General features: G+C 38.9%; 1 protein-coding gene across 2 annotated transcripts in view; it reads left to right on the forward strand.

The window, feature by feature from the left end:
* The window catches only part of LOC148845701 (NF-kappa-B inhibitor-like protein), a 45,057-nt gene extending 22,359 nt beyond the window's left edge, over nucleotides 1-22,698 (forward strand). Inside the window, exons 3-9 of one of the 2 annotated variants that reach the window (XM_088954934.1) lie at nucleotides 129-233; nucleotides 359-415; nucleotides 13,488-13,568; nucleotides 20,179-20,213; nucleotides 20,460-20,549; nucleotides 20,662-20,818; nucleotides 22,153-22,698. In XM_088954934.1, coding sequence (XP_088811060.1) covers nucleotides 129-233; nucleotides 359-415; nucleotides 13,488-13,568; nucleotides 20,179-20,213; nucleotides 20,460-20,549; nucleotides 20,662-20,818; nucleotides 22,153-22,278 — 651 coding nt within the window. In that variant the 3' untranslated portion in view covers nucleotides 22,279-22,698. The remainder of the gene's footprint in view (nucleotides 1-128; nucleotides 234-358; nucleotides 416-13,487; nucleotides 13,569-20,178; nucleotides 20,214-20,459; nucleotides 20,550-20,661; nucleotides 20,819-22,152) is intronic. The other variant, XM_088954935.1, reaches the window with a different exon arrangement.
* The last annotated feature ends 1,556 nt before the right edge of the window (nucleotides 22,699-24,254 follow it).

Here is a 24,254-nt window from a genome sequence, read left to right on the forward strand (position 1 = left end):
GATTTTGCAAAATTTGACTAAGATTTTGGCTCCTTATGTTGCAAAATTTAACTAATGCACTAGATTTGTGTGAAAGAAAAGTATCATCTACTTGCCGATACTATTTTTATGTCTTCAAAACTTTGTAGGTCATGGAAAATAAAAATGATGGTGGTTTTCTGAAACTGACCAAAATCCAAGAGTCGGTGTCAGGAGACACTAGTGCACCGATAAATAAGAAAGCCATGGCCAAGGTTTGCTATTAGGTGGATTGCAATTTCCTTTATTAATCATATATAGCCTTGCTTTTTTGCCTAACACTGATGCTGTCCAAGAAAGAAACTTTGAATATGTAACTTTTTGATATATTCAATGACAGGAATTGCGTAATGATAGCGAAAGAAGGAAAAAGCTAAACCTTCTCAGATATGAAGCTGTATGATTTTTCTTTCTGATTCAGTATTTCATTCATTTCTAAAATCTATTGCCTTCGATTTTCTACTTTTCTTTATTTTTTGTTGGCTCTTAGTAACTTCTATGGCACGCCTTCCAATTGAAGAAAAGGCCATTCAAAGCAATGTCTGGTGCTTCTACAATGATAAACTTTCCTTCTTCATTCTTGTATATTTGCATAATGTGATGCTTACAGGTTGTGGATATTGCGTTGGATTCAGAATTTGATTTCATTGGTTAAGCATCTCAAGTCATTGGTTTTGGGTTCTCATTTTTTTTATTTGTATTAACTTATTAGGTATAACTGATATTTTCCTACAAAAATCTGTCATTTCAAGCATAAGCCCAGAAGCATCATAAGGATATAAACATTGTTGGGAAAATACGAGGATTGGCTTTCACTTGCCTTACCTTTGAAAGAGTCGCTTCCCTTTGTGAGTGAACTTACGAACATGTAACTTTTTAATTATATTTTAAAAATTATTTTATAATTTCTAAAACATAAAAGAAAAATAGGAAAAAAATCACGTGACAAAGAAAAATAGTAATGAGTTCAAAACAAACATAAACTTTTATTGGGCTACAGATGCAAAGAAGAATAAATAAATAAGAAATTCCAAAAATTGTTTCAAATTGTAGATTATACTATGAATTAAACCAAAAAGCAAATTATGTTTTCCTGTCATAGATCATAAATGACAGTCATTATGTTCATCATATGTATCTCAGACTCAATGTAGATACTTTATATGAGCCAATCCACAAGCACATAATGTGTTAAAACCCAAAATTGCACACCTGGGTGTCAATAACATGGATTCTAAACAATTAAACAACAATAAAAAATCAGAGAAGCCTCTTTCAGTGTACAGAAAGATAGTCTATTAAGTTAGACTTTCAATTAGTAGCAGTTGAGTAAAGCATATAAAATGCCAGAAGGGAATTCAGCTTCCTTTGCAAGAGCTGAACTTCTCGCTGCCTTGTAAAGAAAGATGTCTTTAGTAAGCAAGGTTTAAAATGTCATTTCAGTGGAAATGTCAGTCATCCAAAAATAGGAAACATGTCAGAAATGTCGGAAATATTGTATGGAGATATTGTAAAAATTATAAACATGGTGGAAACATTATGAAAGATGTTTTATTAAATGATAAAAGAAGCATAGGCACACCTTCTTAAATTATTATCTTGTTTCAAATGATTAAACAAAGCTAATGAACTAATGTTATAAACAAAATAGTACATTGTGAAGTTGTCTTGTAAACCTTAAGAGTCAAAACTAAGATAAAATGAGTTCAAGCAAAACTTAAACGCATGAAAAAATGGAATTAATTCTAATAGATCAACCAAATAATCTACTACACAAACAAAAACTAATATTTGACTTCATTTTTGAAAAGAATATTGAGACTTACTCATATGATGATATCAGAAGAAAGTGGGGGGAAGTGGCTGCATCATCATCAAGGAAGAGTAAAAATGTAAAATACAACAAGAATCAGAGCCACCTGAAGGTAATTTTATAAATATAAATTTTAATGCGAGTAGCTTTGGTAATCTAGGCCCCTCAGTGTAGGAGGGGTTTTTAGGGACAAGAAAGGTAATATAGCTCTGTTTTTGGGTCTGGTTGGCTTAGGGGACTCTACAAGAGATGAACTTCTTGTTGTTTTGTTTGATCTACAAAAGGCAAAAGAGATAAGACTAGAGAGGGTAATTATTTAAGGGGACTCGTAGGTAGTGGAATGCTGGATTAAAGTTTAAAGATGAGAAGAAAACAATTTGGATAAATAAAATTAAGTGGTTAACAAGGGACATGGTGATAAGAACTTGTAGAGATGATGGACTGAATGGGCCATAGTTTCTTTTTCTTTTTTTTTTTTTTTGTTTATGCTTTATGTCTGTGATTAGTGGGCCTTAATTATGGACCTGTTTTATTTCTTTTATTATTGCTTTTAGTGCTGGCTGTCCTACTAAGGGCATTCATGTAATTGTATTCTTTTTTCAATTAAAGCATAAAATATAGTTGTGGGGGATTGGATAGGTGTTCAATTGACTCTCTTCCTTTCTTCCTTTTCTTCCATCTTCTTCCTCTATAATTTCTCTCTTCATCTTCTTCAATCTTTCTCTTCTTTTCTACTTTATTTCAAATATTTTACAGGTGGGATTTACATCTTGGTATCAGAGTAGAGTTCCCACCTTCTTCCTTCTTCCTTCTTCCCTTTTTTAATCCCATGCGCAGGTTGTATGGAGAGTTGATTGGTTGATTAATTAGCAATTGTTCAGCCCAGTTAGAGGAGGGTTTTGGAGAAGATTGCAATGCTTGTTTGAGGCCCAAGGCAAGTTCTTGGAGAGTTTCCTGTTAACCCTAGTTAACTGGAGAGCTTTTAGATTAAGGGGTATAGAGGGAGTTTGGAAGTTGCGCTTGGGCCTAGAATAGAAGTTTTCTAAGTATCTTTGAGAATGATCCAAGTTGGAGATATTTTTGGAGCCTTTGGTAGGAGCAGTTAGACTTTCTGTCTTCTTCTGAGTACCGAGTTGTAGGGTCCAGTAAAATCCTATTTTTGGCTGTTTGAAGAGCAGTTTTGGCCTTAGGGTAGTGAATCTTGACTAGTAACATTTTTTTGGAAAATGGTAAAGTATTTTATTCAGCATATTGAAGAGAGATACAACAGGACCCAGACCACTAGATCTGTCTGGGCACAATGCAAATTACATGCTCATCCAAGATTTAGAGCAAAACAAAAGGGATACATTCTGGTTTTTAAATTCCTCATTCACTGACACCCAGGATCATATCTTCCCTACTACTCTCTGCACAATTTCATCCGGGCTTTTAAATTTACCACAGAAGATTCTGTTATTCCTTTCAGTCCAAATGGACCAAAACACAGCTGCCAGGATGGAACTCCAAACAATCTTTCCTTTCTTGCTGAGACCCTCAACTCTCCAACCCATCAGCAGCTCCTTCACAGATTTTGGCATGGTCTAGCTAATCTCCAAAACCTTAAGAAAATGCCCCCAGATCAAAGAAGAAACCGGACAGTGGATGCACAAGCGCTCTATAGTTTCTACACTCTTTCCACATAAACCACAAGAGAGATCCAGGAGCTGAATACCTCGTCTCTCCACATTAGTCTTGGTCAGACATTTATCAAGGGCCATAGTCCAGACCAGAAAATTGATCTTGGAGGGACTAGTTGGATTCCAAACCTGTCTAACAGGGAAATTCTCATGACCTGAACCACACTTCAGAAATAGGGATTTGACTGAAAAGCTACCATCTGCATTCCACTTCCAAACCCATTCATCCTATGAGTTCGAATCAATCATCTGATTTTGGAGCAGCCTCAACAACTCCCCATACTCTTCCACTTCCCAGTAAAACCAATTTCTCCTACAAAGAGGAGTCCAAATGATAGAATCACTTGAAATGCTAAAATTTTCAGCAACTGAAGAATCTTGATTCACAGAAATTTGGAAAAGAAGGGGAAAAAATCAGCCAGTGGACCCACTAAACACCAGGGATCCTTCCAAAATTTGATTCTATCCCCCTTACCAGCTTTAAATCTGATCCCATCCAGAAAGAAAGGAGTGCTCTTCAAGATACCTGCCCAGAGGGATCTTCCCCCATTAAGATTATGTTCCTTACATCTTCACTCACCCCATTCCACACCATACTTTGCCGCAATAAGGCTTCTCCACCATGCATTCCTCTCAGAAGCAAATCTCCATAACCATTTGCTAAGAAGGGCAGAATTAAATTTCTTCAGCTTTCTTATTCCCAACCCACCAGCTTCCTTAGGGAGACAAACTTGATCCCACTTTACAATGTGAATCTTCTTTTCATCCTCCCAACCCCTCCACAAGAAATTCCTTTGGAGTTGCTCCATTCTATTTGCAATTTTGTTTGGGATGGGGAAAAGAGAAAGGAAATAAGTAGGTAGGTTGGAGAGAGTACTCGTAATCAAAGTAACCCTCCCCCCAAATGATAGATATTTTGCCTTCCACAAGGCCAGTTTCTTCTCCATTCTCTCAATAATTGAGCACCAGATTGAAGAAAAAGAAAATTTAGCCCCGAGAGGCAGTCCTAAATATTTTACCGGGAGGGGATTAATTTGACAAGCCATCGCATTTGCACATTCTTCTAAATTTTGAAACATGGCCCACTGGGATGATCTGGCTTTTATTTGGATTAACTTTAAGACCAGACACCACTTCAAACCAACTCAGAATCCCAAGCACTGATTCCAATTGAGTCACAGAGGCATCAACAAAACATAAGGTATCATCTGCAAATTGCAGGATATTTACCTTTTCCTTTCCAGGGGAGATTGCAAACCCATTCCATAAACCAAATTCTGCAGCCTTTTTACTAAAAAGGGTGAGAATTTCCATGACACAAATGAACAACAAAGGGGACAGAGGGTTTCCCTGCCTCAAACTCCTAGAGCTACCAAAGAAACCCGTAGATTGACCATTAATTAGGAGTGAGAATTTTGGTGTCTTAATACAAACTGTGATCCAATTTCTCCATTTCTGACCAAAGTTCATTCTGTCCAGCACACGATCCAGACAATTCCAGTTGATGAAGTCATATGCTTTCTCAATATCAAGTTTACAAATCACACCCGGAGTTCCCTCTCTTCTTCTAGAATCAATTAGCTCATTAGCAATTAGAATTGAGTCCACCATCTGACTAGTAACATCATAGTTTATTTTTGTTTGTTTTCGTTTGGCCAATGGAGCAAACTAGAGGTGAGATAAAACAACCTATAGAATATAGACTTAGGGTAGTGAATCTTGACTAGTAACACCCTATTTTATTTTTGTTTGTTTCCATTTGGCCAATGGAGCGAACTGGAGGTGAGATGAAACAACCTATAGACTTTGGGTTTGGCCTAGGATGGTTTGTGGACTCTATTGGGGGCAGTAGCCTCAGTGAAGTTAGATGGGACTAATTCATCTAGCATGGTCTCAAGTAAATAAGATCTATGTTTGTAGTAGAGGGGAATGGGGATGCATCACTAGGAGTAAGAAGCAACTTTAGAAGGATAACCCTGCTTACGAAAGGTGGATGCATGAAAACTACAATTGTAGGCTAGCTAGTAAATTCCATTCAGCCTCATATCAACCAACATTATTTGTGGACAGATATTGCAAAGGAGGTGTGGGGCAGTGCCACAGAGGCTTATTCCTAGAACTTGAATGTTGTTAGGGATTACAAGCTAAAGAATGATGTGAATAATCTAAGATAGGGGGAGAAGCCTTTAGTTGTTTAGTTCTCTATGTTGAAATCTCTTTAGCAGGAGATTGACTTGATGGGGACTGTTGTGTGGCTAAGGATGCTAAGACTCATAGGAAGTTAGTGGAGAGGAATCAAGTTTTTGAGGAGAGTAGGAGACAAGTGCAGGCTGTAGAAATCTCAATTGATCACTTTGCCCATGTTGGAATGAAACCAAGGGCTACCACTAAAAGGAAAGATGTAGTTTATGCATATGCAAGAAACCTAAGCACACGATGGATACCTGCTGGAAGCTACATCCAAAGCTTATACCTCTTAGATTCAAGAACAATAATAATGGTAAGAAGAATGGGAGTGGGAAAGGTGGCAATGCCAATGTAGCCACTAGCCACCTCTTCTAAGGATGAGAAAGGTTCCAGTGATGAAAAATCAATGGGGGAATAGCTTGCAGCCACCATAGCAGATTATGAGAAGTATGGTTGATTCATTAGCCACTTAGAATCTATTGATGCAGCTACTACCTCCTTAGGAAATGATTTTCTCTCAGCCTATACCCAAGTCAGTTATAGAGGCCTTGTCTAAGCCAAAATGGAGGGAGGCTATGAGAATTGGAATAGAAGCACTTCAAAATAATACTTGAGATAATGTAGATTTCCCTCATGGGAAGGAACCAATGGGATGTAAGTGGGTGTTCACTATCAAGTATCATGCTGACGGTACTATTGAGAGGTATAAGGCCTGACTAGTTGCCAAGGGTTATAATGGAGTTGATTATATGAATACTTTCTCCTCAATTGCCAAAATGACCTCAATGAGAGTTTTTTTGTCTTTGGTAGTGAGTTATGACTGGCCGTTACACCAGTTTGATGTTTAAGAATGCCTTCTTAAACGACCTTTTTAAATGGCCGTTGTTTGGAGCAGCTACAGTAGTCCGAACCAGTGAAGAAGGAAGAAGAAGATGAGGAAGAAGACAAGAGAAAGAGAGAACAGGAGGGTTTAGTCGAACTGATTAGTCTTCCATTCAGTCGACCCCCTTGTGTTTATTAGGTTCTAATTACACTTACAAAGACTAAACTGCCCTCACTTAAGTGTGGGGCAGAGTACTCTAATAAAACAGCCACATAAGCAAAGTACTTAACTGACATAAGATTACTAAATTACCCTTATTCGGCTCACTCTAACACTCCCCCTCAAGCTGGAGAATATATGCCATATAATCCCAGCTTGTTACATAGATGATTCACTTTCCCTGAGTTTAGAGCTTTTGTAAACAAATCTGCCCATTGATCATTCGAGCCCACATGTTCTGTGTTTATCTCTCCAGCAAGGACCTTCTCCCTCACAAAGTGGCAATCAACCTCTATGTGCTTTGTTCTCTCATGAAATATAGGATTGGATGAGATATGGAGTGCAGCTTGGTTGTCACAATACAGTCTCATAGGTTTATCCATGTGAAACCCAATTTCTTGTAGAAGATTCCTCAACCACACTAACTCATAGGTAGTATGTGCCATGGCCCTATACTCAGCTTCAGCACTACTTCTGGCCACAACCGTCTGCTTTTTACTCTTCCACGTCACAAGATTTCCTCCAATAAATGTGCAATAGCCCGTAGTAGATCTTCTATCATTCACTGAGCCTGCCCAGTCTGCATCTGTATACCCCACTACTTCAAGTTTTCCTCCTGGTTTATACAATAGTCCACGGCCTGGAGCTCCTTTCAGATACCTCACAATTCTAAGAATTGCATCCCAGTGAGGTATACGAGGGTCCTGCATGAATTGGCTCACCACACTGACTGCAAAGGATATGTCGGGTCTCGTGATAGTTAGATAGTTCAGCTTCCCCACTAGTCGTCTATACCTTCCAGGATCTTCAAATACTTCTCCTGTATCACTGCTCAACTTAACATTTGGTTCCATAGGGGTCTCAGCCGGTTTTGCACCTAACAGTCCTGTTTCTTCCAATAGATCAAGAACATATTTTCTTTGGCACAGATTTACACCTTGTTTTGACCTGGCAACCTCTATTCCCAAGAAATATTTCAATGTTCCAAGATCTTTTGTTTGGAAATGGTTTTGCAAAAATACCTTTAATTTGCCAATCCCCAATTTATCACTGCCAGTAATGACAATATCATCCACATAGACCAATAATAGAATCTTCCCAGCTTCTGAGTCATAGCTGAACACTGAGTGATCTACCTGGCACTGCTTCATTCCAAAACTCTTCACCACTTCACTGAACTTCCCAAACCAAGCACGCGGCGATTGTTTCAACCCATAAATTGCCTTTTTCAATCTGCATACCTTACCATCCTCCCCCTGAGCAACAAACCTAGGTGGTTGCTCCATATATACCTCCTCCACAAGATCACCATGGAGAAAGGCATTCTTGATATCAAGCTGAAACAGAGGCCAATCATACATAACTGCCAGGGAAATTAGTACACGAACAGAACCAATCTTAGCCACTAGAGAGAATGTCTCCATGTAGTCTACTCCATACAACTGGGAGTAACCTTTAGCAACAAGTCTGGCCTTCAGACGCTCTACACTACTATCTGGCAAGTATTTCACAGTATACACCCATTTACATCCCACAGCATGCTTACCAGGTGGGAGAGTAGTAAGTTCCCACGTTTGAGTATGTTGAAGAGCAGAAAGTTCCTCATCCATTGCCTGCCGCCAATCAGGTGAACTAAGAGCTTCTTGGACATTGTTAGGTATGGAAATAGAGGATAAAAGGGAAACAAACTGGCGATGTGATGTAGAAAGACGAGATAATGAAACGAAATTGGAAATGAGATGGAGGGTAGAACTGCGTTTACCTTTCCGTAAGGCAATGGGTAGATCAAGGTTTGAGGGTTCAACAATAGGAGCCATGAGAGGATCCGCAGATGAGGTAGAAGCTGGAGGAGGGGCCGGTGCCGTTCGACGTGTATACACTTGCCGGATTGGTGGACGTTCGGTGGTGATCTGCATGGGATGAGGTGATGAGTCTACTCCAACAACAACATCTGGAACTGGATCACTGACAGGGAGAGGAAGAGGAAGTGCGGGTGGAGACGAGGGTGCTTCAGGACTTGAGAAGAAGGGGACTGACTCAAAAAAGGTGACATCAGGACAGACATAGCACTTTCGGGTAATGGAATTATAACACTTGTACCCTTTCTGAGTCCGTGAGTAGCCAAGGAAGACACATTTAATTGAGCGTGCATCTAGCTTGTCTATTCCAGGGCTCAGATTGTGGACAAAGCACACACAACCAAAGACACGAGGAATTAATAGCAATGGAGATAAAGTGGGAAACAAGATAGAGAAGGGGGACCGACCATGAAGAATGAAGGAGGGCATCCGATTAATGAGAAAACATGCAGTGAGTACAGCATCACTCCAAAAACGTTTAGGAACATTCATGTGGTGAAGAATAGACCGAGCAGTTTCAAGAAGCTGACGGTTCTTCCGTTCAGCTACCCCATTTTGTTGAGGGGTGTATGCACATGATGTCTGATGAATAATGCCATGCTGTTCTAAATACTGTTGAAATGAAGTAAGAAAGTATTCACGACCATTATCTGAACGGAGAATTTTGATTGGAACACCAAATTGTATGCGTATTTCAGCATGGAATTTTTGAAAAATAGAAAACAATTCACTTCTTTCTTTCATTAAGTAAATCCATGTCATTCTTGAACAATCATCAATAAAGGAGACAAAATACTTGTACCCATTATAAGACTCTATTTTGATTGGACCCCAAACATCTGAATGAACCAAAGAAAAAGGACTCAACATACGACTCTCAACTCTTGGACTGAAGGACACACGACGATGTTTCCCAAACTGACATGACTCACATTGCAAAACTGACAAATGACTCAATGACGGGACCAAAATCTTGAGAGCCTTGAGAGATGGATGTCCCAGTCGGCAATGCCATTGTAGAGGAGTAAGCAAAGTCTGAAGAGCAATTGAAGATCCACCACCGCCAAGATAGTACAATCCACCAGCTTCATGCCCCCCACCAATCTTCTTCCCCGTCTTGAGATCCTGAAAAACACAGGTGGAAGGAAAGAAGGTAACGGAACAGTTAAGAGCTTTGGTTATTTTACTAACAGACATAAGATTGAATGGAAACTTAGGGACATATAAAACAGATGATAAGGGCACAGGAGCCATGTCAATATTACCAACACCACATATGGGAGATGAGGACCCATTGGCAAGTGTAACAGTTTGTGATGTGGAGGTTTCAGAGAGAGAAGAGAACACACCTGGAGTCCCGGTCATATGATCTGAGGCACCAGAGTCAATAATCCAGGGAGAGGTTTTAGATGACATGCAAGCAATACCTGATTGGGCAAGTGTGGCAGTGGTATGCTGTGAAGTAGTTTGAAGGAACCGTTCATACTCATCACGCGGTACGCTCACCATTTCCCTCCCAGAGGTAGATGTAGATGTGGGATGAGTTCGGTCTGCCGGTTTACTGTCACTGATATCAACCTCACCCGCTACAGCATGATTAGCCCATTTAGAGGGAGGGCCATGTAGATCATAACAGAAATTCACTGTGTGTCTCTCTCTACCACAATGAGTGCATTTCCTTGTAGAGTTATTCTTCCCTCTGCCACGACCTCCCCCTGAGTCACGACCACCCCGACTAATCATGGAACTGCCACGGCCTCCTCGGGGAGCATGACCTCCCCCTCTTGTACTATATCCAACCCCTCGAGCTGTCACAAGTGCTGATCTATCAGACTGTGTGGAGTTCTCTGTCTGTCCCAAAGAGATTCTACGAAGCCTTGAGAATACTTCCTCAAGTGTAGGAAGAGTAGAGCCCCCCAATATTTGGGCTCTAACTGGTTCATATTCCGACTTCAGCCCCACTAAAAATCTTGTAACATCTAGTTGCTCCCTTTGTTGTTGCTGAACTTTAATATCTGGAGAAAGGGGGTGATAGACATTGAGTTCATTCCTTATATTCTTCATGTTGGCATAGTACTCTTCTAGTGTTTTGGTTCCTTGTTGTAAATCAAAATACTCCTGATAAAGTTGATACACTCTTGTTGTGTTATCTTGTCCAGAATATAGCTTCTTAGCATGCTCCCATATATCCTTAGCCGTATCAAGAAACATGAAGTTGGCACTAATTTTAGGTTCCATACTATTCCACAGCCAAGTCATGATTTGAGCATCTTCTTGCTCCCAATCATCAAACCCTGGAGAGTCCTCCGATGGCTTTTCATCTCTTACATGCTTTACTTTCTTCTTTGCCTTGAGAAACACTTCCACTGATTTGGCCCATGGAACATAGTTCTCCCCATTCAGCTTAATTGAGGTCATTTGTACCCCTAGGTAGTCGGAGGAAATTACCACATTAGGTTTCTGATCATTGTAGCCATCTCCTATTGCTGCCATTGTACTCTTTCACAGTTGCCTCTAACCTTACTTCTCAGCTACAAGCTGATTGATGTTGTTCACAGTTTGATACTTCAGCACCTATTGCAGCCCCTAAACACAACAGTGGGAGCACACACTTGTTCTTCTTTACACTACTGCTGACTTCACACACCTACGACCCACATAAGCATCACAAGCACCACAACACAACAGTAGGCCCTCTTACAACCACTCAATAAAAAAAATTGTGCATCACAAGCACCACAACACAATCAAACTGCTACACCCAGTTCAGATTTGTTTAACACACTCAAGAGGGCATTACACGACCACAAGGAGCTTGGGAAGGTCACTGCATTCCACCTTACACCACTCGGCCACCTACAGCAGCCCTAACACCACTCAACAACTCACAGCAGCCCTACACCATTCGGCTACTGCACACACAGCCCTTTTTAGGGCAACAATGAACCTAGTTCTCTAGGTTCTAATCAGTACTAACTGATTCTTGAAGGGTTCCTACCCAGAAATACCAGCAACACAAGAGGACTAAATAACCAACCTTCCTTTGAGAGTATCAGCCAACCATTCACTGCTGAAATCACCTTCCTTGATGAAGAAAACTGTGCGCAGCAGAGAGCAACGAACTGTGATGTCTCAGAACTAGGGCGAACCAGCTCTCTCCATTAACCAACTAGAAACGAAGAGGAGGGTGTCACGAACACAGCTGAGATGCTTTGCAAGCGGAAGCAGGTCAGAAACCTTGCTCTGATACCATGTTTGGAGCAGCTACAGTAGTCCGAACCAGTGAAGAAGGAAGAAGAAGATGAGGAAGAAGACAAGAGAAAGAGAGAACAGGAGGGTTTAGTCGAACTGATTAGTCTTCCATTCAGTCGACCCCCTTGTGTTTATTAGGTTCTAATTACACTTACAAAGACTAAACTGCCCTCACTTAAGTGTGGGGCAGAGTACTCTAATAAAACAGCCACATAAGCAAAGTACTTAACTGACATAAGATTACTAAATTACCCTTATTCGGCTCACTCTAACAGCCGTCATATGTCGCTTTCTCCAGGCATGTATGCTAAGGAAATGCGGGGCAAGGTCTGCGAATTGAAGAAATCCTTTTATGGCCTCAAGCAATCCCCTCCAGCTTGGTTTGATAGATTCCAGGCTACACTTGTTGAGTTAGGTTACACTTAAACATAGTCTGACCATACCCTATTTATTAAGAGGAGAGGTACTTGGGTGACCTTCCTTATTGTTTATGTTGATGATATTGTGGTTACAGGCAGTGATATGGAGGGAGTTCAAGCACCCAAGAGCTTCCTTAATTCAGAATTTAAAATCAAGGATTTAGGGGAGTTGAGGTATTTCTTAGGAATTGAAGTTGCAACATCTAAAGATGGTATTTTCATCTCTCAATGGAGGTCTGCGTTAGATCTTACTGAGGAAACTTGGTACCAAACCTGCCTCTACATGTTATGTTTATGTATTTCAATTTGAGATAATAGGTTTTTTAAAACATTTAATTTAAAACCTAAGCTTATATTTTAATTAATATTGTGTTTATATTTTCCATTTTTTGAAAATTTTGGCACTTTTTGTTTTTTTTTTTGGGCATTTTTGTGCCTTGCTTCAAAAGGGCATGTGCCTTGCCTTGCGTTTCACACCTTAGCTACAAGTGGCCCTTGCGCTGTTTTTTGCGCCTTGCACTTTTAAAACCATGATGCCATTAGCCTTCCATTAATATATTCTAAGATAGATAAATTACAATATAACCTTTGGCTAGAACAAAGACTAATATGCCCTTACAGATTAGCTGTCAATGTTGTACATAGATAAATTTACCTTTCTTGATTGGACAGAAAATAATGAACTTGTTTTTGGCTGCACAGAATGCAACAGTATTCTAATTGTTTCTTCGACAAGTTTTAATATGTAGAACCCTGCAGAATAAGAGAGGAAATAAAAAAGAGGGAAAGAGAACAAAAGAGTGGAAGAAAGAACAGATTATAGAATTCAATTGACTGATCACATTGACCTCAAAGGTGGTGGTTGTTGTGGTTTATAATGAACAACTTAAAGAAATACAAAAAGATACTAATACCTCTAATTAGTGATTTGTCTTAAACTAAAAGGTTTACTCCTGTTACACACTATTAACATAAAACACAAAACATGAAACAGGAAGCTTGAAACTCCTAAGAAATTATGATGTTATTCTGTGATAAAATCAATTTCACTTTGTTTAAGATTCAATGATGCACTCAATGGTGTTACTTTAATATGTTCTTTATCTTCACTTAAATTATATTATGCTGCCTATCCATGTCATCAAACTTAAAGAGGATAGAATTATGAGATGATTTAAGTTTTCCGTTAATGAACTTTCTTTATCTGTTGTCTTTCAGCTTAAAAGGGAATTGGTGGTTCTAACATCTGGAATTGGAATAGCATGCAGTGGATATTGTCTTGTAGTATTTTCTATCCAGGTGAGATGTTCAGAAACAAAAGACAAGCTTCAGTCGTTGAAGCATTTTGTACTATGATATATATATTTTTTGATAAATGACATTTTGCTATATGTATTGGCATTCAAAGTAACATAATTTTCATGGTTATTACCTTCCACTCTATATTTGCCTTTTTTTTTCCAATTGAGATATGTTATGTTGATGGTATTTTTTAGGTGAACAATAGAAATGGTGTAGCGATAATAATAGATAAGGATTTAAAAACTGAATTTGTAAATGTTAAAAGAATTGGGGATATAATAATTTTAATTAGCTTGTTTTAGGTGAGTATGCACCTCAAGTGGGTCTAGAAGAAACTATTAAAAGACAATTTTGGGAAAACTTAGAAAGATTAATCCAGGAGATTCCAGATGAAGACAAGGTTTTTCTAGGAGGAGACTTAAATGGGCATGTAGGGAAAAGAAGTGTAGACAAGTTGATAATGGAAGGGAATTAAAATGTAGATGGAAAGATTAATGTATTTAGCTTGAAATGGCAAACAATATAAAGAAAGTAGCAAAGGAGGTCTTAGGAGAATTTAAAGGGAAATGGAAAACTAATAAAGAAACTTGGTGGTGGAATGAAAGGGGTTTAAAATATAATCAGATTAAACTGAGCATGTTACAAAGAATGGCAGAAAGTTCAAAATGAAAAAAAAAATGGGGAAAATACACAACCATAGGAAGGGAAGTTAAAAAGAAGTAAATGAAGCTAAATGTAGGGCTTATGATGAACTTTACCATAAGTTAGGCACTAAAGAGGGAGAAAAAGGAATGTATAAATTAGTAAAGCTAAGCAAAAGGGAAAGCAAAGATTTAAACCATGTTAGGTGCATTAAAGATGAAGATCAAAGAGTCTTGGTAAACTACGAAGAAATCAAACAAATATAGAAAAACTATTTTGAAAAATTATTAAATGAACAACAAAGAGAGGGTGCTAACGAAGGAAAAAGCTAGCAATAGTAATAGTGTTAAAAATAATACATACCTTAATAGAGTTAGACTTATTGAAGTAAAAGAGGCAATAAATAAGATGAAGAAGGGAAAGGCATTAGGACTTTATGGGATTCAAATAGATGTGTGGAAAGCTGTGGGAGAAGTAGGCATGCTATGGCTAACTAAGCTATTTAATAAGAGGGTAAAATAAAATAGGATGCCCAATGATTGGAGAAACAATAGTATGGTGCCGATATTTAAGAAAAAAGGTGATATACAAAGTTGTAATAACTATTGAGGGAATAGGGATTAAACTCATGAGCTACACTATGAAACTTTGGAGACCAAGAGATAACTCAATGTGACCACTTCCAGTACCTTGGTTCAATAATTCAAAACAAGGGAGAGATTGAGGAGGATGTCACCTAGAGAATTAGAGCAAGTTGGGCAAAATGGAGGGGTGTGTAGGTATATGTTGATCACCATAACCGTGATAGCACAGAGGGTGCCAAACTTGTGCCACAAAGGCAACCATGACGAGTCTAGGCAAAGTTGTCAAGGCGACGCCTAGGCGGGTGCCTAGGTGACAAAGCGCCCTTTGAGGCTCGCCTCGCCTAATCGCCTAATAGTTTTCTATTTCCTACTAGAAAATACTTATTTATTCATTATTTTTTGAGATTATAATTATAAAATAGACACTATTAAACTAAAATAATCATTTTGTGTGTTTATATACTAATTTTTTTTATTATTTTCTTATTTATTAGGGTTTAATCAACACAAACATTGCTAAATGCTGTATTGAACCATCAAAGACTTGAAAACCTGAACCAATAAGGAAGAACTAAAAATTTTATCTAATCAGCACATTTTCCTCTTTCATATCTTCTTCTTCTTCTTCTTCTTCTACTACTACTACTACTACTACTACTACTACTACTTTTTATCTTCTTCTTTTCCTATAACAAAAGTAAGGGTTCAGCCTCTATATTTTTTAATTTTATTTTCCTTCTTCCTTTTCTTCTCATGAATATGTTGATTTTATAAAATTTATACTTTTTTTATGAAAATCATGAATAATTATTAAAGAAATATGGTTATGGTACCTAGGGAACTACCCTACGATCTATGTTTTTAACATAAAAAATCCATCGCCTAGGCGCCCACCTAGGCAACCAGGCGACAAGGCACCCCTCAGTTGCCTAGCCTCGCCTTGGCGCCTTGAAAACTATGAGTCCAGGACTCGGCACCAACCCGCAATGAGTTCTGAGCTTACGATGAACTCAGAACCCAAAGCGAGCTCGCGATGAGCTCAGGGCTTCCACAGGCCCGCAACTGACTCAAAGGCACACACCGAGGGTGGACTCGAGATCCTGCAAGCCTGCAATGAGTCCAAGCTCATCGCGAGGCTGCGATGAGATCAAAAGCCATCGCAAACCTGTTATGAGCTCAAGTTCATCGTAGGTCAAAAAACAAGTAAAGAAACACGTGCTTCACTAATAACATGCGTGACAAAACGTCTAGTAGGATTAGAAAGGACACGTGAGATAAGTATTGACGTCACCCACGCCACGTCAGTCTAAGAGGCTCACAAAAGGGAATCAAAGATTCCCTTCCCTAATGGGAATCAAACACTTTTAGCTCCTTTTCGGGATCTCTTGATCTCTCCCTATAAATAGAGGTCCAACTCATAACGAGATCATCATTCTATCACTCTATTCGCCCTAGCCTTTAGCCTACCCCCTGCTCTCGGCTTTCCTTTGTCCTTCAAGGAGACCCCCATACAAAGCCTAACCACCACACTCACAGGGTACATCTGGACTTTTGTGTTATAGGAGAATATCATTTAGATTAAAAGGAAAATTCTATAAAACAGTTGTAAAGCCAGTTATGTTGTATGGTATAGAGTGTTGGGCAGTCAATAAATGACATGCTTAGAAAAAGTGTGTTAGAAATGTAGATAATTCTATGGGCAACATCCCCCTCAATCTCTTCCTTGTTATGGATTACCAAACTACAATAAGAAAAGAGGTTATATTGAGATATCTCTTGGTCTCCAATCCTAAGTTTACCCTGATTTCCACTTCTATTATTCTTAAATTGACACTGCATATTTACATTCAAACATCAAAACACACAATCTAAACCTCAAAAATCAGAATAGTAGAGGCCCTTATGTCTTCATAGAAAAGGTTCGACTAATCACCTTACAAAAATGAAAAATAAATCATTAGAGGATTCATTTTTATAATCTAATAAGAGCAAGAAAAAAGAAAAGTATGGAAGGATTGATATGATCTAAAGGCAGGGAGACCCAACAGGTGCCAGTTCTCAAGATATGGGCCAAATCTCATATTGAATTCCACCTAGAACCTTAGATTCTACAATTTCAGGTTTTCTTCACAAATCATAGTTTTTTGTATTTGTAGCTACTTGCTAGATGTTCCGAACCATTAATGAAGGTAAGTCAATAGATGGTCGCGTCTTGTGCAGAGATGATTAATGACTGTACTAGTGAGAAGTGACTTGGTGCAAGTAGAAAGCTATAAAAAGCAAAGAGAATAAAGGATGTGGTTTGAAGTGGTGGAAAATGATCTGAATGCATACAATTTGACAGAGAACATGGCTCTTGATAGAAAATCCCAAATGGGTAGGAGCAAAGATGAATTGAGTCGACATACCAGTCCTTCGCCCCCCCCCCCTATTGTGGATGCTTTAGTTGGAAAGGAATACAGCCGCACACAACAGCAATAATGGGCGTTAGATTCAGTGTTCCTATCTTATCTTATCCAGATTCAGTGTTCCTATCTTATCTCTTGGCTAGATTCAGTGTTCCTATTGTATCTCTTAGCTAGATTCAATGTTTCTATTAATTAGGCAATAGCATTATTATTTCCTAGGTCTTTTAGAAAGTTTCTTAATGTTTCTTTTAGAAAGTTTCTTAATGTTTTTAGAAAGTCTCTTTTTAGAAAGTCTCTTAATGTTTTTTAGAAAGTTTCCTTAAAAAGGACTCTTGTAATTCCTATTTAAGGAGCAGATGTTATTCAATAAATCCATCCAGAATTTCAGTCAATAAAGAGCAGAGGAGAGTTGGTGATCTCTTTAACAAATCACCATAAAGGCGCTAAAGATAGGTTCCTCGAAAAAAGGGAGAAACAAGGGAAAACAAGAAGTTTTCCCCGTTAACCGACCTGTGACGAGATCCTATTCGCGGGCCCTTAACAATTTGGTATCAGAGTAGGGCGTCATGGGTGACTTTGAGCAATTGAAGAGTAGGGTTCATGATCTGGAGCACAAACTCGTGGAAAACAGCAAGGAGGTGCATGAGATCAAGGACGACGTCCGAGAATTGAGGCGCTTGATGGAGTTATATTTTTCAGCAAGGAAAAGAGTTCAAAAGGGGCTGCAACCACAGACGGCCGCCAACCAGACATGGCAGAATCGTTCGGCGAGCAGCAGGTCGTTGCCCAGGGAACCACGATCGTTCCCAAATACACCAGGCTGGAATTTCCTTCCTATAATGGAACTGGAGATCCTTTGGGATGGCTGTACAGATGGAGCAGTTCTTCCGCAACCAACGGACAGAGGACAGGGACAAGGCAAGCTTAGCCACATTCCACATGACAGAGGAGGCACAACTCTGGTTTTATATATTGGAGCAGGAGGAACCTGAGCTTAGTTGGATCCAATTCAAATCCTACTGCCTTCTCAGATTCGGGCCCCCATTAACAAGCAATCCATTAGGTGAACTAATCAACTTCAAACAGACTGGAACTGTGGCTGAGTATTAACGCCAGTTTCAGACCCTCCTTACAAGAGCATCTTCGGTACGACCAGACCAACAGGTTGACATGTTCACCGCCGGTTAGCAGAAACTTTGAGGGTGGATGTGGAGATACAAAATCCCCCCAATCTGGTTACTGCTATGAATTTGGCTCGCGCTTTTGAACGCAAATTGCAGCTCAACCGCAGAAGTATCAGTATAGGGCGGCCTCAAACAACACCGGCAGCCTCGAAACCACTCGGAATGGCTCCATCTTCAGCAGCCAGCCAAGAACAGAAACCACAGACGAGCAACAATTCCAGATCGGCATCCAATGTGGGAAGCAGCGTTGTTGCACCCCCTATTAAGCGCTTGTCGAGGGCTGAGATGGCGGAGCGCAGGGTGAGGGGATAGTGTTTTAATTGTGATGAACTTTACTCAGTAGGGCACAAGTGCAAGAGACTTTTCTGCCCCCTGGTGGAACAAGAGGAAGATGAGGATGAACCCTCTTCATTGGAACCCGATCCAGGAGGGCAAAATCATTCCACCTATCCTGGATTCCTTTGACTGTGTTTCAAGACACCTATCCTGAATTCAAGCTTGAGGACAAGCTCTTAGTCCAGGAGGGGAGTAATATTGTGGATGCTTTAGTTGGAAAGGAGTACAGCCGCAGACAGCTTTAGTAATGGGCGTTAGATTCAGTGTTCCTTTCTTATTATCTAGATTCAGTGTTCCTATCTTATCTCTTAGCTAGATTCGGTGTTCCTATCTTATCTCTTAGCTAGATTCGGTGTTCCTATCTTATCTCTTAGCTAGATTCAGTGTTCCTATTAATTAGGCAGTAGCATTATTCTTTCCTAGGTCTTTTAGAAAGTTTCTTAATGTTTCTTTTAGAAAGATTCCTTTTAGAAAGATTCCTAATGTTTTTAGTGCCCCCTGGTGGAACAAGAGGAAGATGAGGATGAACCATCTTCATTGGAACCCGATCCAGGAGGGCAAAATCATTCCACCTATCCTGGATTCCTTTGACTGTGTTTCAAGACACTTATCCTGAATTCAAGCTTGAGGACAAGCTCTTAGTCCAGGAGGGGAGTAATATTGTGGATGCTTTTGTTGGAAAGGAGTACAGCCGCAGACAGCTTTAGTAATGGGCGTTAGATTCAGTGTTCCTTTCTTATCTTATCTAGATTCAGTGTTCCTATCTTATCTCTTAGCTAGATTCAGTGTTCCTATTAATTAGGCAGTAGCATTATTCTTTCCTAGGTCTTTTAGAAAGTTTCTTAATGTTTCTTTTAGAAAGTTTCCTTTTAGAAAGATTCCTAATGTTTTTAGAAAGTCTCTTTTTAGAAAGCCTCTTAATGTTTTTAGAAAGTTTCCTTAAGAAGGACTCTTGTAATTCCTGTTTAAGGAGCAGATGTTATTCAATAAATCCATCCAGAATTTCAGTCAAGAAAGAGCAGAGGAGAGTTGGTGATCTCTTTAACAAATCACCATAAAGGCGCTAAAGATAGGTTCCTCGAAAAAAGGGAGAAACAAGGGAAAACAAGAAGTTTTCTCCGTTAACCGACCTGTGACGAGATCCTATTCGCGGGCCCTTAACACCCCCCCCCCCCAAAAAAAAAATAAATAAATAAATAAAGAAGAAGAAGAAGAAGAAGAAAGAAAGCAAATTACAACTGCATCAGCTAGTGTCAAGAATGATAACCACTAGCCAAAATGCAGGTCATAATTGAACAAGGTGAAATTTGCATTTCCTTCTATATTACTTGATTTGCTGCATATTTTTCACAATGGAGAAAGTAAAGCAGTTCTAGTGATATATCACTCCCTGTAAAATTTAATTATTTGAACATTATGAACAACTAACCTGTGTCTTCTTGGGGTTGTCTAGGCTGCTGTAAGTTATGCTGCAGGAGTTCTTCTAAGGTTAGTTGGGAAACTTGTTTTCACAAATATATCTGGATATTCTGTTACCACTAATCAAAATAGGTTGAAAATGGAAAAAAAAAACTGACTTTTGAAAAATTTTAATTGTCAATAACAAATCCTTTTGATATCATATATTGCCAATTAAAGCAGGGCTTATTTTTTAAGCTTCTTTTCCTTAGAATTATTTTAAGATTGGCCAATTCATCTAAAATAGTTAAGTGCTAACAGAAATTTGTAGTACAGTTGTTTGTATCTCCAGCTATTGTATCATCACACTGACAACATGTCCAAGGAAAACATTCCTCAGATTTTTATGCAGAAGAAATCAAAGAAGTAAGGCCCACAAAAAATTAATCTTTTGAGCTTATGCAACTGAACCTCTCTAATTTGGTTCTGTTTATATCACATTGAGGTGTTTTGACATTGGTTTTCTTTCTTGAACCAGAATAGGAATAAGAAGTGAGGACCTAAAGAATCTGTTAGAGAGATCAATCAAAGGCAGTGCCATTGCTCTTTCATCACCAAGGCTCATGATCCCTGTAGCAATTTATGGATTTTGGACCCTGTCTCAGCATTTGACAAATGATTTCTTTGATTTCCAGGTGGTTAATTTTTCATTTCTTTTTCCTCTTCTTTATATATTGAGGATTTATTTTCTATTTTTTTTCAATTTATTTTATACTCTGTAGCACTTAGCCCTTATTTATTTGCACTGATCATAGATGAATTTACTAAACATATTCAGGAGGGCTTTTGTTTGTGCTTGTTGTTTGCTGATGACATTGTGATGAAATTAATGAAGACATGCAAGTTTGTGGACAAATACCTTAGAAGCAAGAGGTTTTAAAACAAGTAGCACTAAAATAGAATATATGCTATATGCTAATTTAATAATAATAGGAGTATAAACTAGGGTACACTTGTGATTGGGGACCAAGAGATAATCTGACCTTTTCCAGTACCTTGTTTTGATCACTTATAATAAGGGAGAGATTGGGAAGGATGCTGCCCATAGAATTAGAGCAGAATGGACAATATGGAGGGGTACATCCTGAGTCTTATGTGATAGATGAATACCGCTTAAATAAAGGAAAATTCTATTAAATAGTTGTAAGGCCATATATGTTATATGGAGCATAATGTTGGACGGTCAAGAAGCAACATATCCAAAAGTTGAGTGTGGCAGAAATGCATATGCTGAGATGGATGAGTATAAAAACTAGAAAGTATAGGGTCAGAGGTGAAATCATTTGAACAAACTTAGGAGCAACTCTGATAGGTAATAAAATGAGATTAAGTAGACTAGAATGGTTTGGTCATGTGCATAGAGAACCACTTACAGTGCCCATAAGAAGCACTCTGCAACAAGGTTGAAGGGGCTAGAAGGGCTAGGGGAAGACCAAAAAGGACATACATTGAAATAGTAAGAAATGATTTAAGTGCTCGTAATTTTAGCAATAGATATGACATTAAACAGAACCGAATGGAAAAGCAGGATTTCATGTAGCTAACCCCATATAGTTGGGTCAAGGGCTTAGATAATGATGACATTGCAGCAATACTTTGAAACAAAATAGCTGCTGAATCACCAAGCTCGAGATAAAAATTGGGAAAAAAATGAAAAGTACACTAAAAGAAGGCAAATCAATTACTAAGTAAATAAATATAAATGTTAGAGATTCAGGAGTGCCATGCATGTTAAGCATATCTTTTGGTAGAAAATAGGGGGGGGGTGTTTGCCAAAGCATTAAGCAGGGACACAGGGGTTGTTCTAAATTGATTTAGAGACTCCCATACACAGACAGACTCTGTATTTTCAATAATCTTGGTTTGCTACCTCCAATTTAACGTCAATTTCAGGTTTAATGACCTGGTCTATTTGTATTACCGGTTGGAACTGTTTGACAATTTTTATTTCTCCTCTTTTCGTCTACAGCTTGTTCCAGCAATGTTTGGGATGTTTGCATACAAGGCTGCTGCACTGGTTCAAGTTTATAGGGACAATGAAGATCTGAGATTTATCTTTCCAGAGAGTGAAGATGGCTCAAGTGACTTTGAATAATGGCTCCACTTCTAGAACTATGAAGAGCTCAGAGTATGGTTTCACCATTTCATCTTACGAAAAGAACTTGATATCATTCAAGTGTTGAACTTAAAGATGTATCTATGAATGTGGCTTCCTGAAAACCACAATTACAGATCTCAGCAGACACCAAAAAGCACCTTGACATAATCAGAGAAGGAAATATCCAGAGTTTGAGAAGCATAATTGCCACAAATCTCAAATTTGTGTTGCTTAAAAGTTGTTTTTTTTTTTTCTTTTTTTGGGTAGGAAAATGGCTAGACAACAGGGGGCAGCCCTCCCCGAAATATTCAGATTTCACCAAAATAAAAAATAAAGTGATTGTCTGAAGTTCGAATTCCTACCCATGACCACCATGGGAATGCAAAAAAAAACTGGCTCCTGCAGGTCCATTCAAAATTCTTTGGCTCTAGTATTGTGAGTTTGCGACTACATGAGCCTCTCACTTTTCCTCTTATTCTTTGTCTTTTTGATATCTGAGAAAGATCCTAGTTTGTTTTTTCTTTGGTAAGCATGAACTTATACTGATGCAGTCGGAAGATCATATAATTCGAGTTTGAATTACAAATATTTGAAATAACATTTGAAAGATCAAAAGGGGTATGTTTATCTAAGCCCCATTTCCCAGGAAAACAGCAGTAAGTCAAATAAAAGGCACCACCATTAGAGGTTCTTGCTATCCGGTGTCAGTGGATGCTAGCCACTCATCAATTCAAAGCCAAATGTCCACAGTCAATGACCTGACTTCCAACAGTGATTTAGGTGACTTGCCCTGCAGTAAATTAATAGTAACCAATTTGTCTGAACAAATACAAAATTCATTTAGATTCAACTTCTTGGCCATTCTAATACCCAAGAACATAGAAAAGACTTAGGAAATGAGAGCTGATCTGGCCATTCAACTAAATTAAGAAATTTCACTTTCATTCAACCCAATGTTGTGTTTGAAACCCTTTCCAAGACAAAATTAAAGGTTTTTTTTTCTTAGATTTGCCTATTTCGGCAGGGTGACCCAAATAAATTCTTGGCTTACCTACTCTGCCAATGCTAGGGATGGCAGTTTCGTGGGAATAACATACAATATGGGGTATAACATACAATAAAAGAGAGACATCTTAGGTAAAAGATAGAGAGAACTTGAATTATTTAGGGGTATAACATACAATATGGGCCCCGTGTGTTGACATTATTTGTACTATTGTATGTTAAACTCGACTACTAATAACAGTTTGCAAAATTAATTAGCTAGTTAATTAATGTTAGTAATTTATAAAATTGTTTATTTAATTTCCATTTAAAAATTATTAATATAATAGAAAAATCAAAATAAATTATTGATTTTCAATTTTAACAATAACAATTGTAAAATTAATTACAAGATTATTATAATTAATTTACAATAACAAATTATAACATTATTAAAAAACTTTAAATAAAAACAAACTTAGCATAATATTATTGATGGAGGATGATTTGGCTCGACCTCGTAGCCCGAACACACGTGTGCGTGACCTTGCTTAAACGATGACTCAGCGCGACAACACAACAGGCGCAATAGCAACTCGGAGGGAAGGTCCCATCGAGTTCAGCCCGACAACTTGACTGAATAGACTACTCGCCGGGAGCCGCTAGGCCTGCACCGCACCCTGGGGGCTAAGGCACCCCGAGCTACCTCCGAGCTCGGGGCCCCCTGACCTTTCCTAATACCCGAGCTCCTCCCAGTGGATCTCGGACCACTCCCAGACAAGAACACACCAATCCGCCTATAGACACCCCGAGGTGAAGACACCTCGGGCCAGACAGCTCGGCTTAGCTTGCCACAGGCAGCTTGCCGCTTCCGAGGTAGCCCGGCACAGGGTAACTCACAGAAGGGTAGTTCGGCATATCGCAGGAAGACCTCCTGCCCGACCACCGTACTCGACAAATCTGGGGGCAGCAGCCATATCCCTCGTCAG

This window comes from Nelumbo lutea, chromosome 7 (genome assembly GCF_056320005.1).
Source record: "Nelumbo lutea isolate HS-2025 chromosome 7, American lotus-T2T, whole genome shotgun sequence".
NCBI lineage: Eukaryota > Viridiplantae > Streptophyta > Magnoliopsida > Proteales > Nelumbonaceae > Nelumbo > Nelumbo lutea.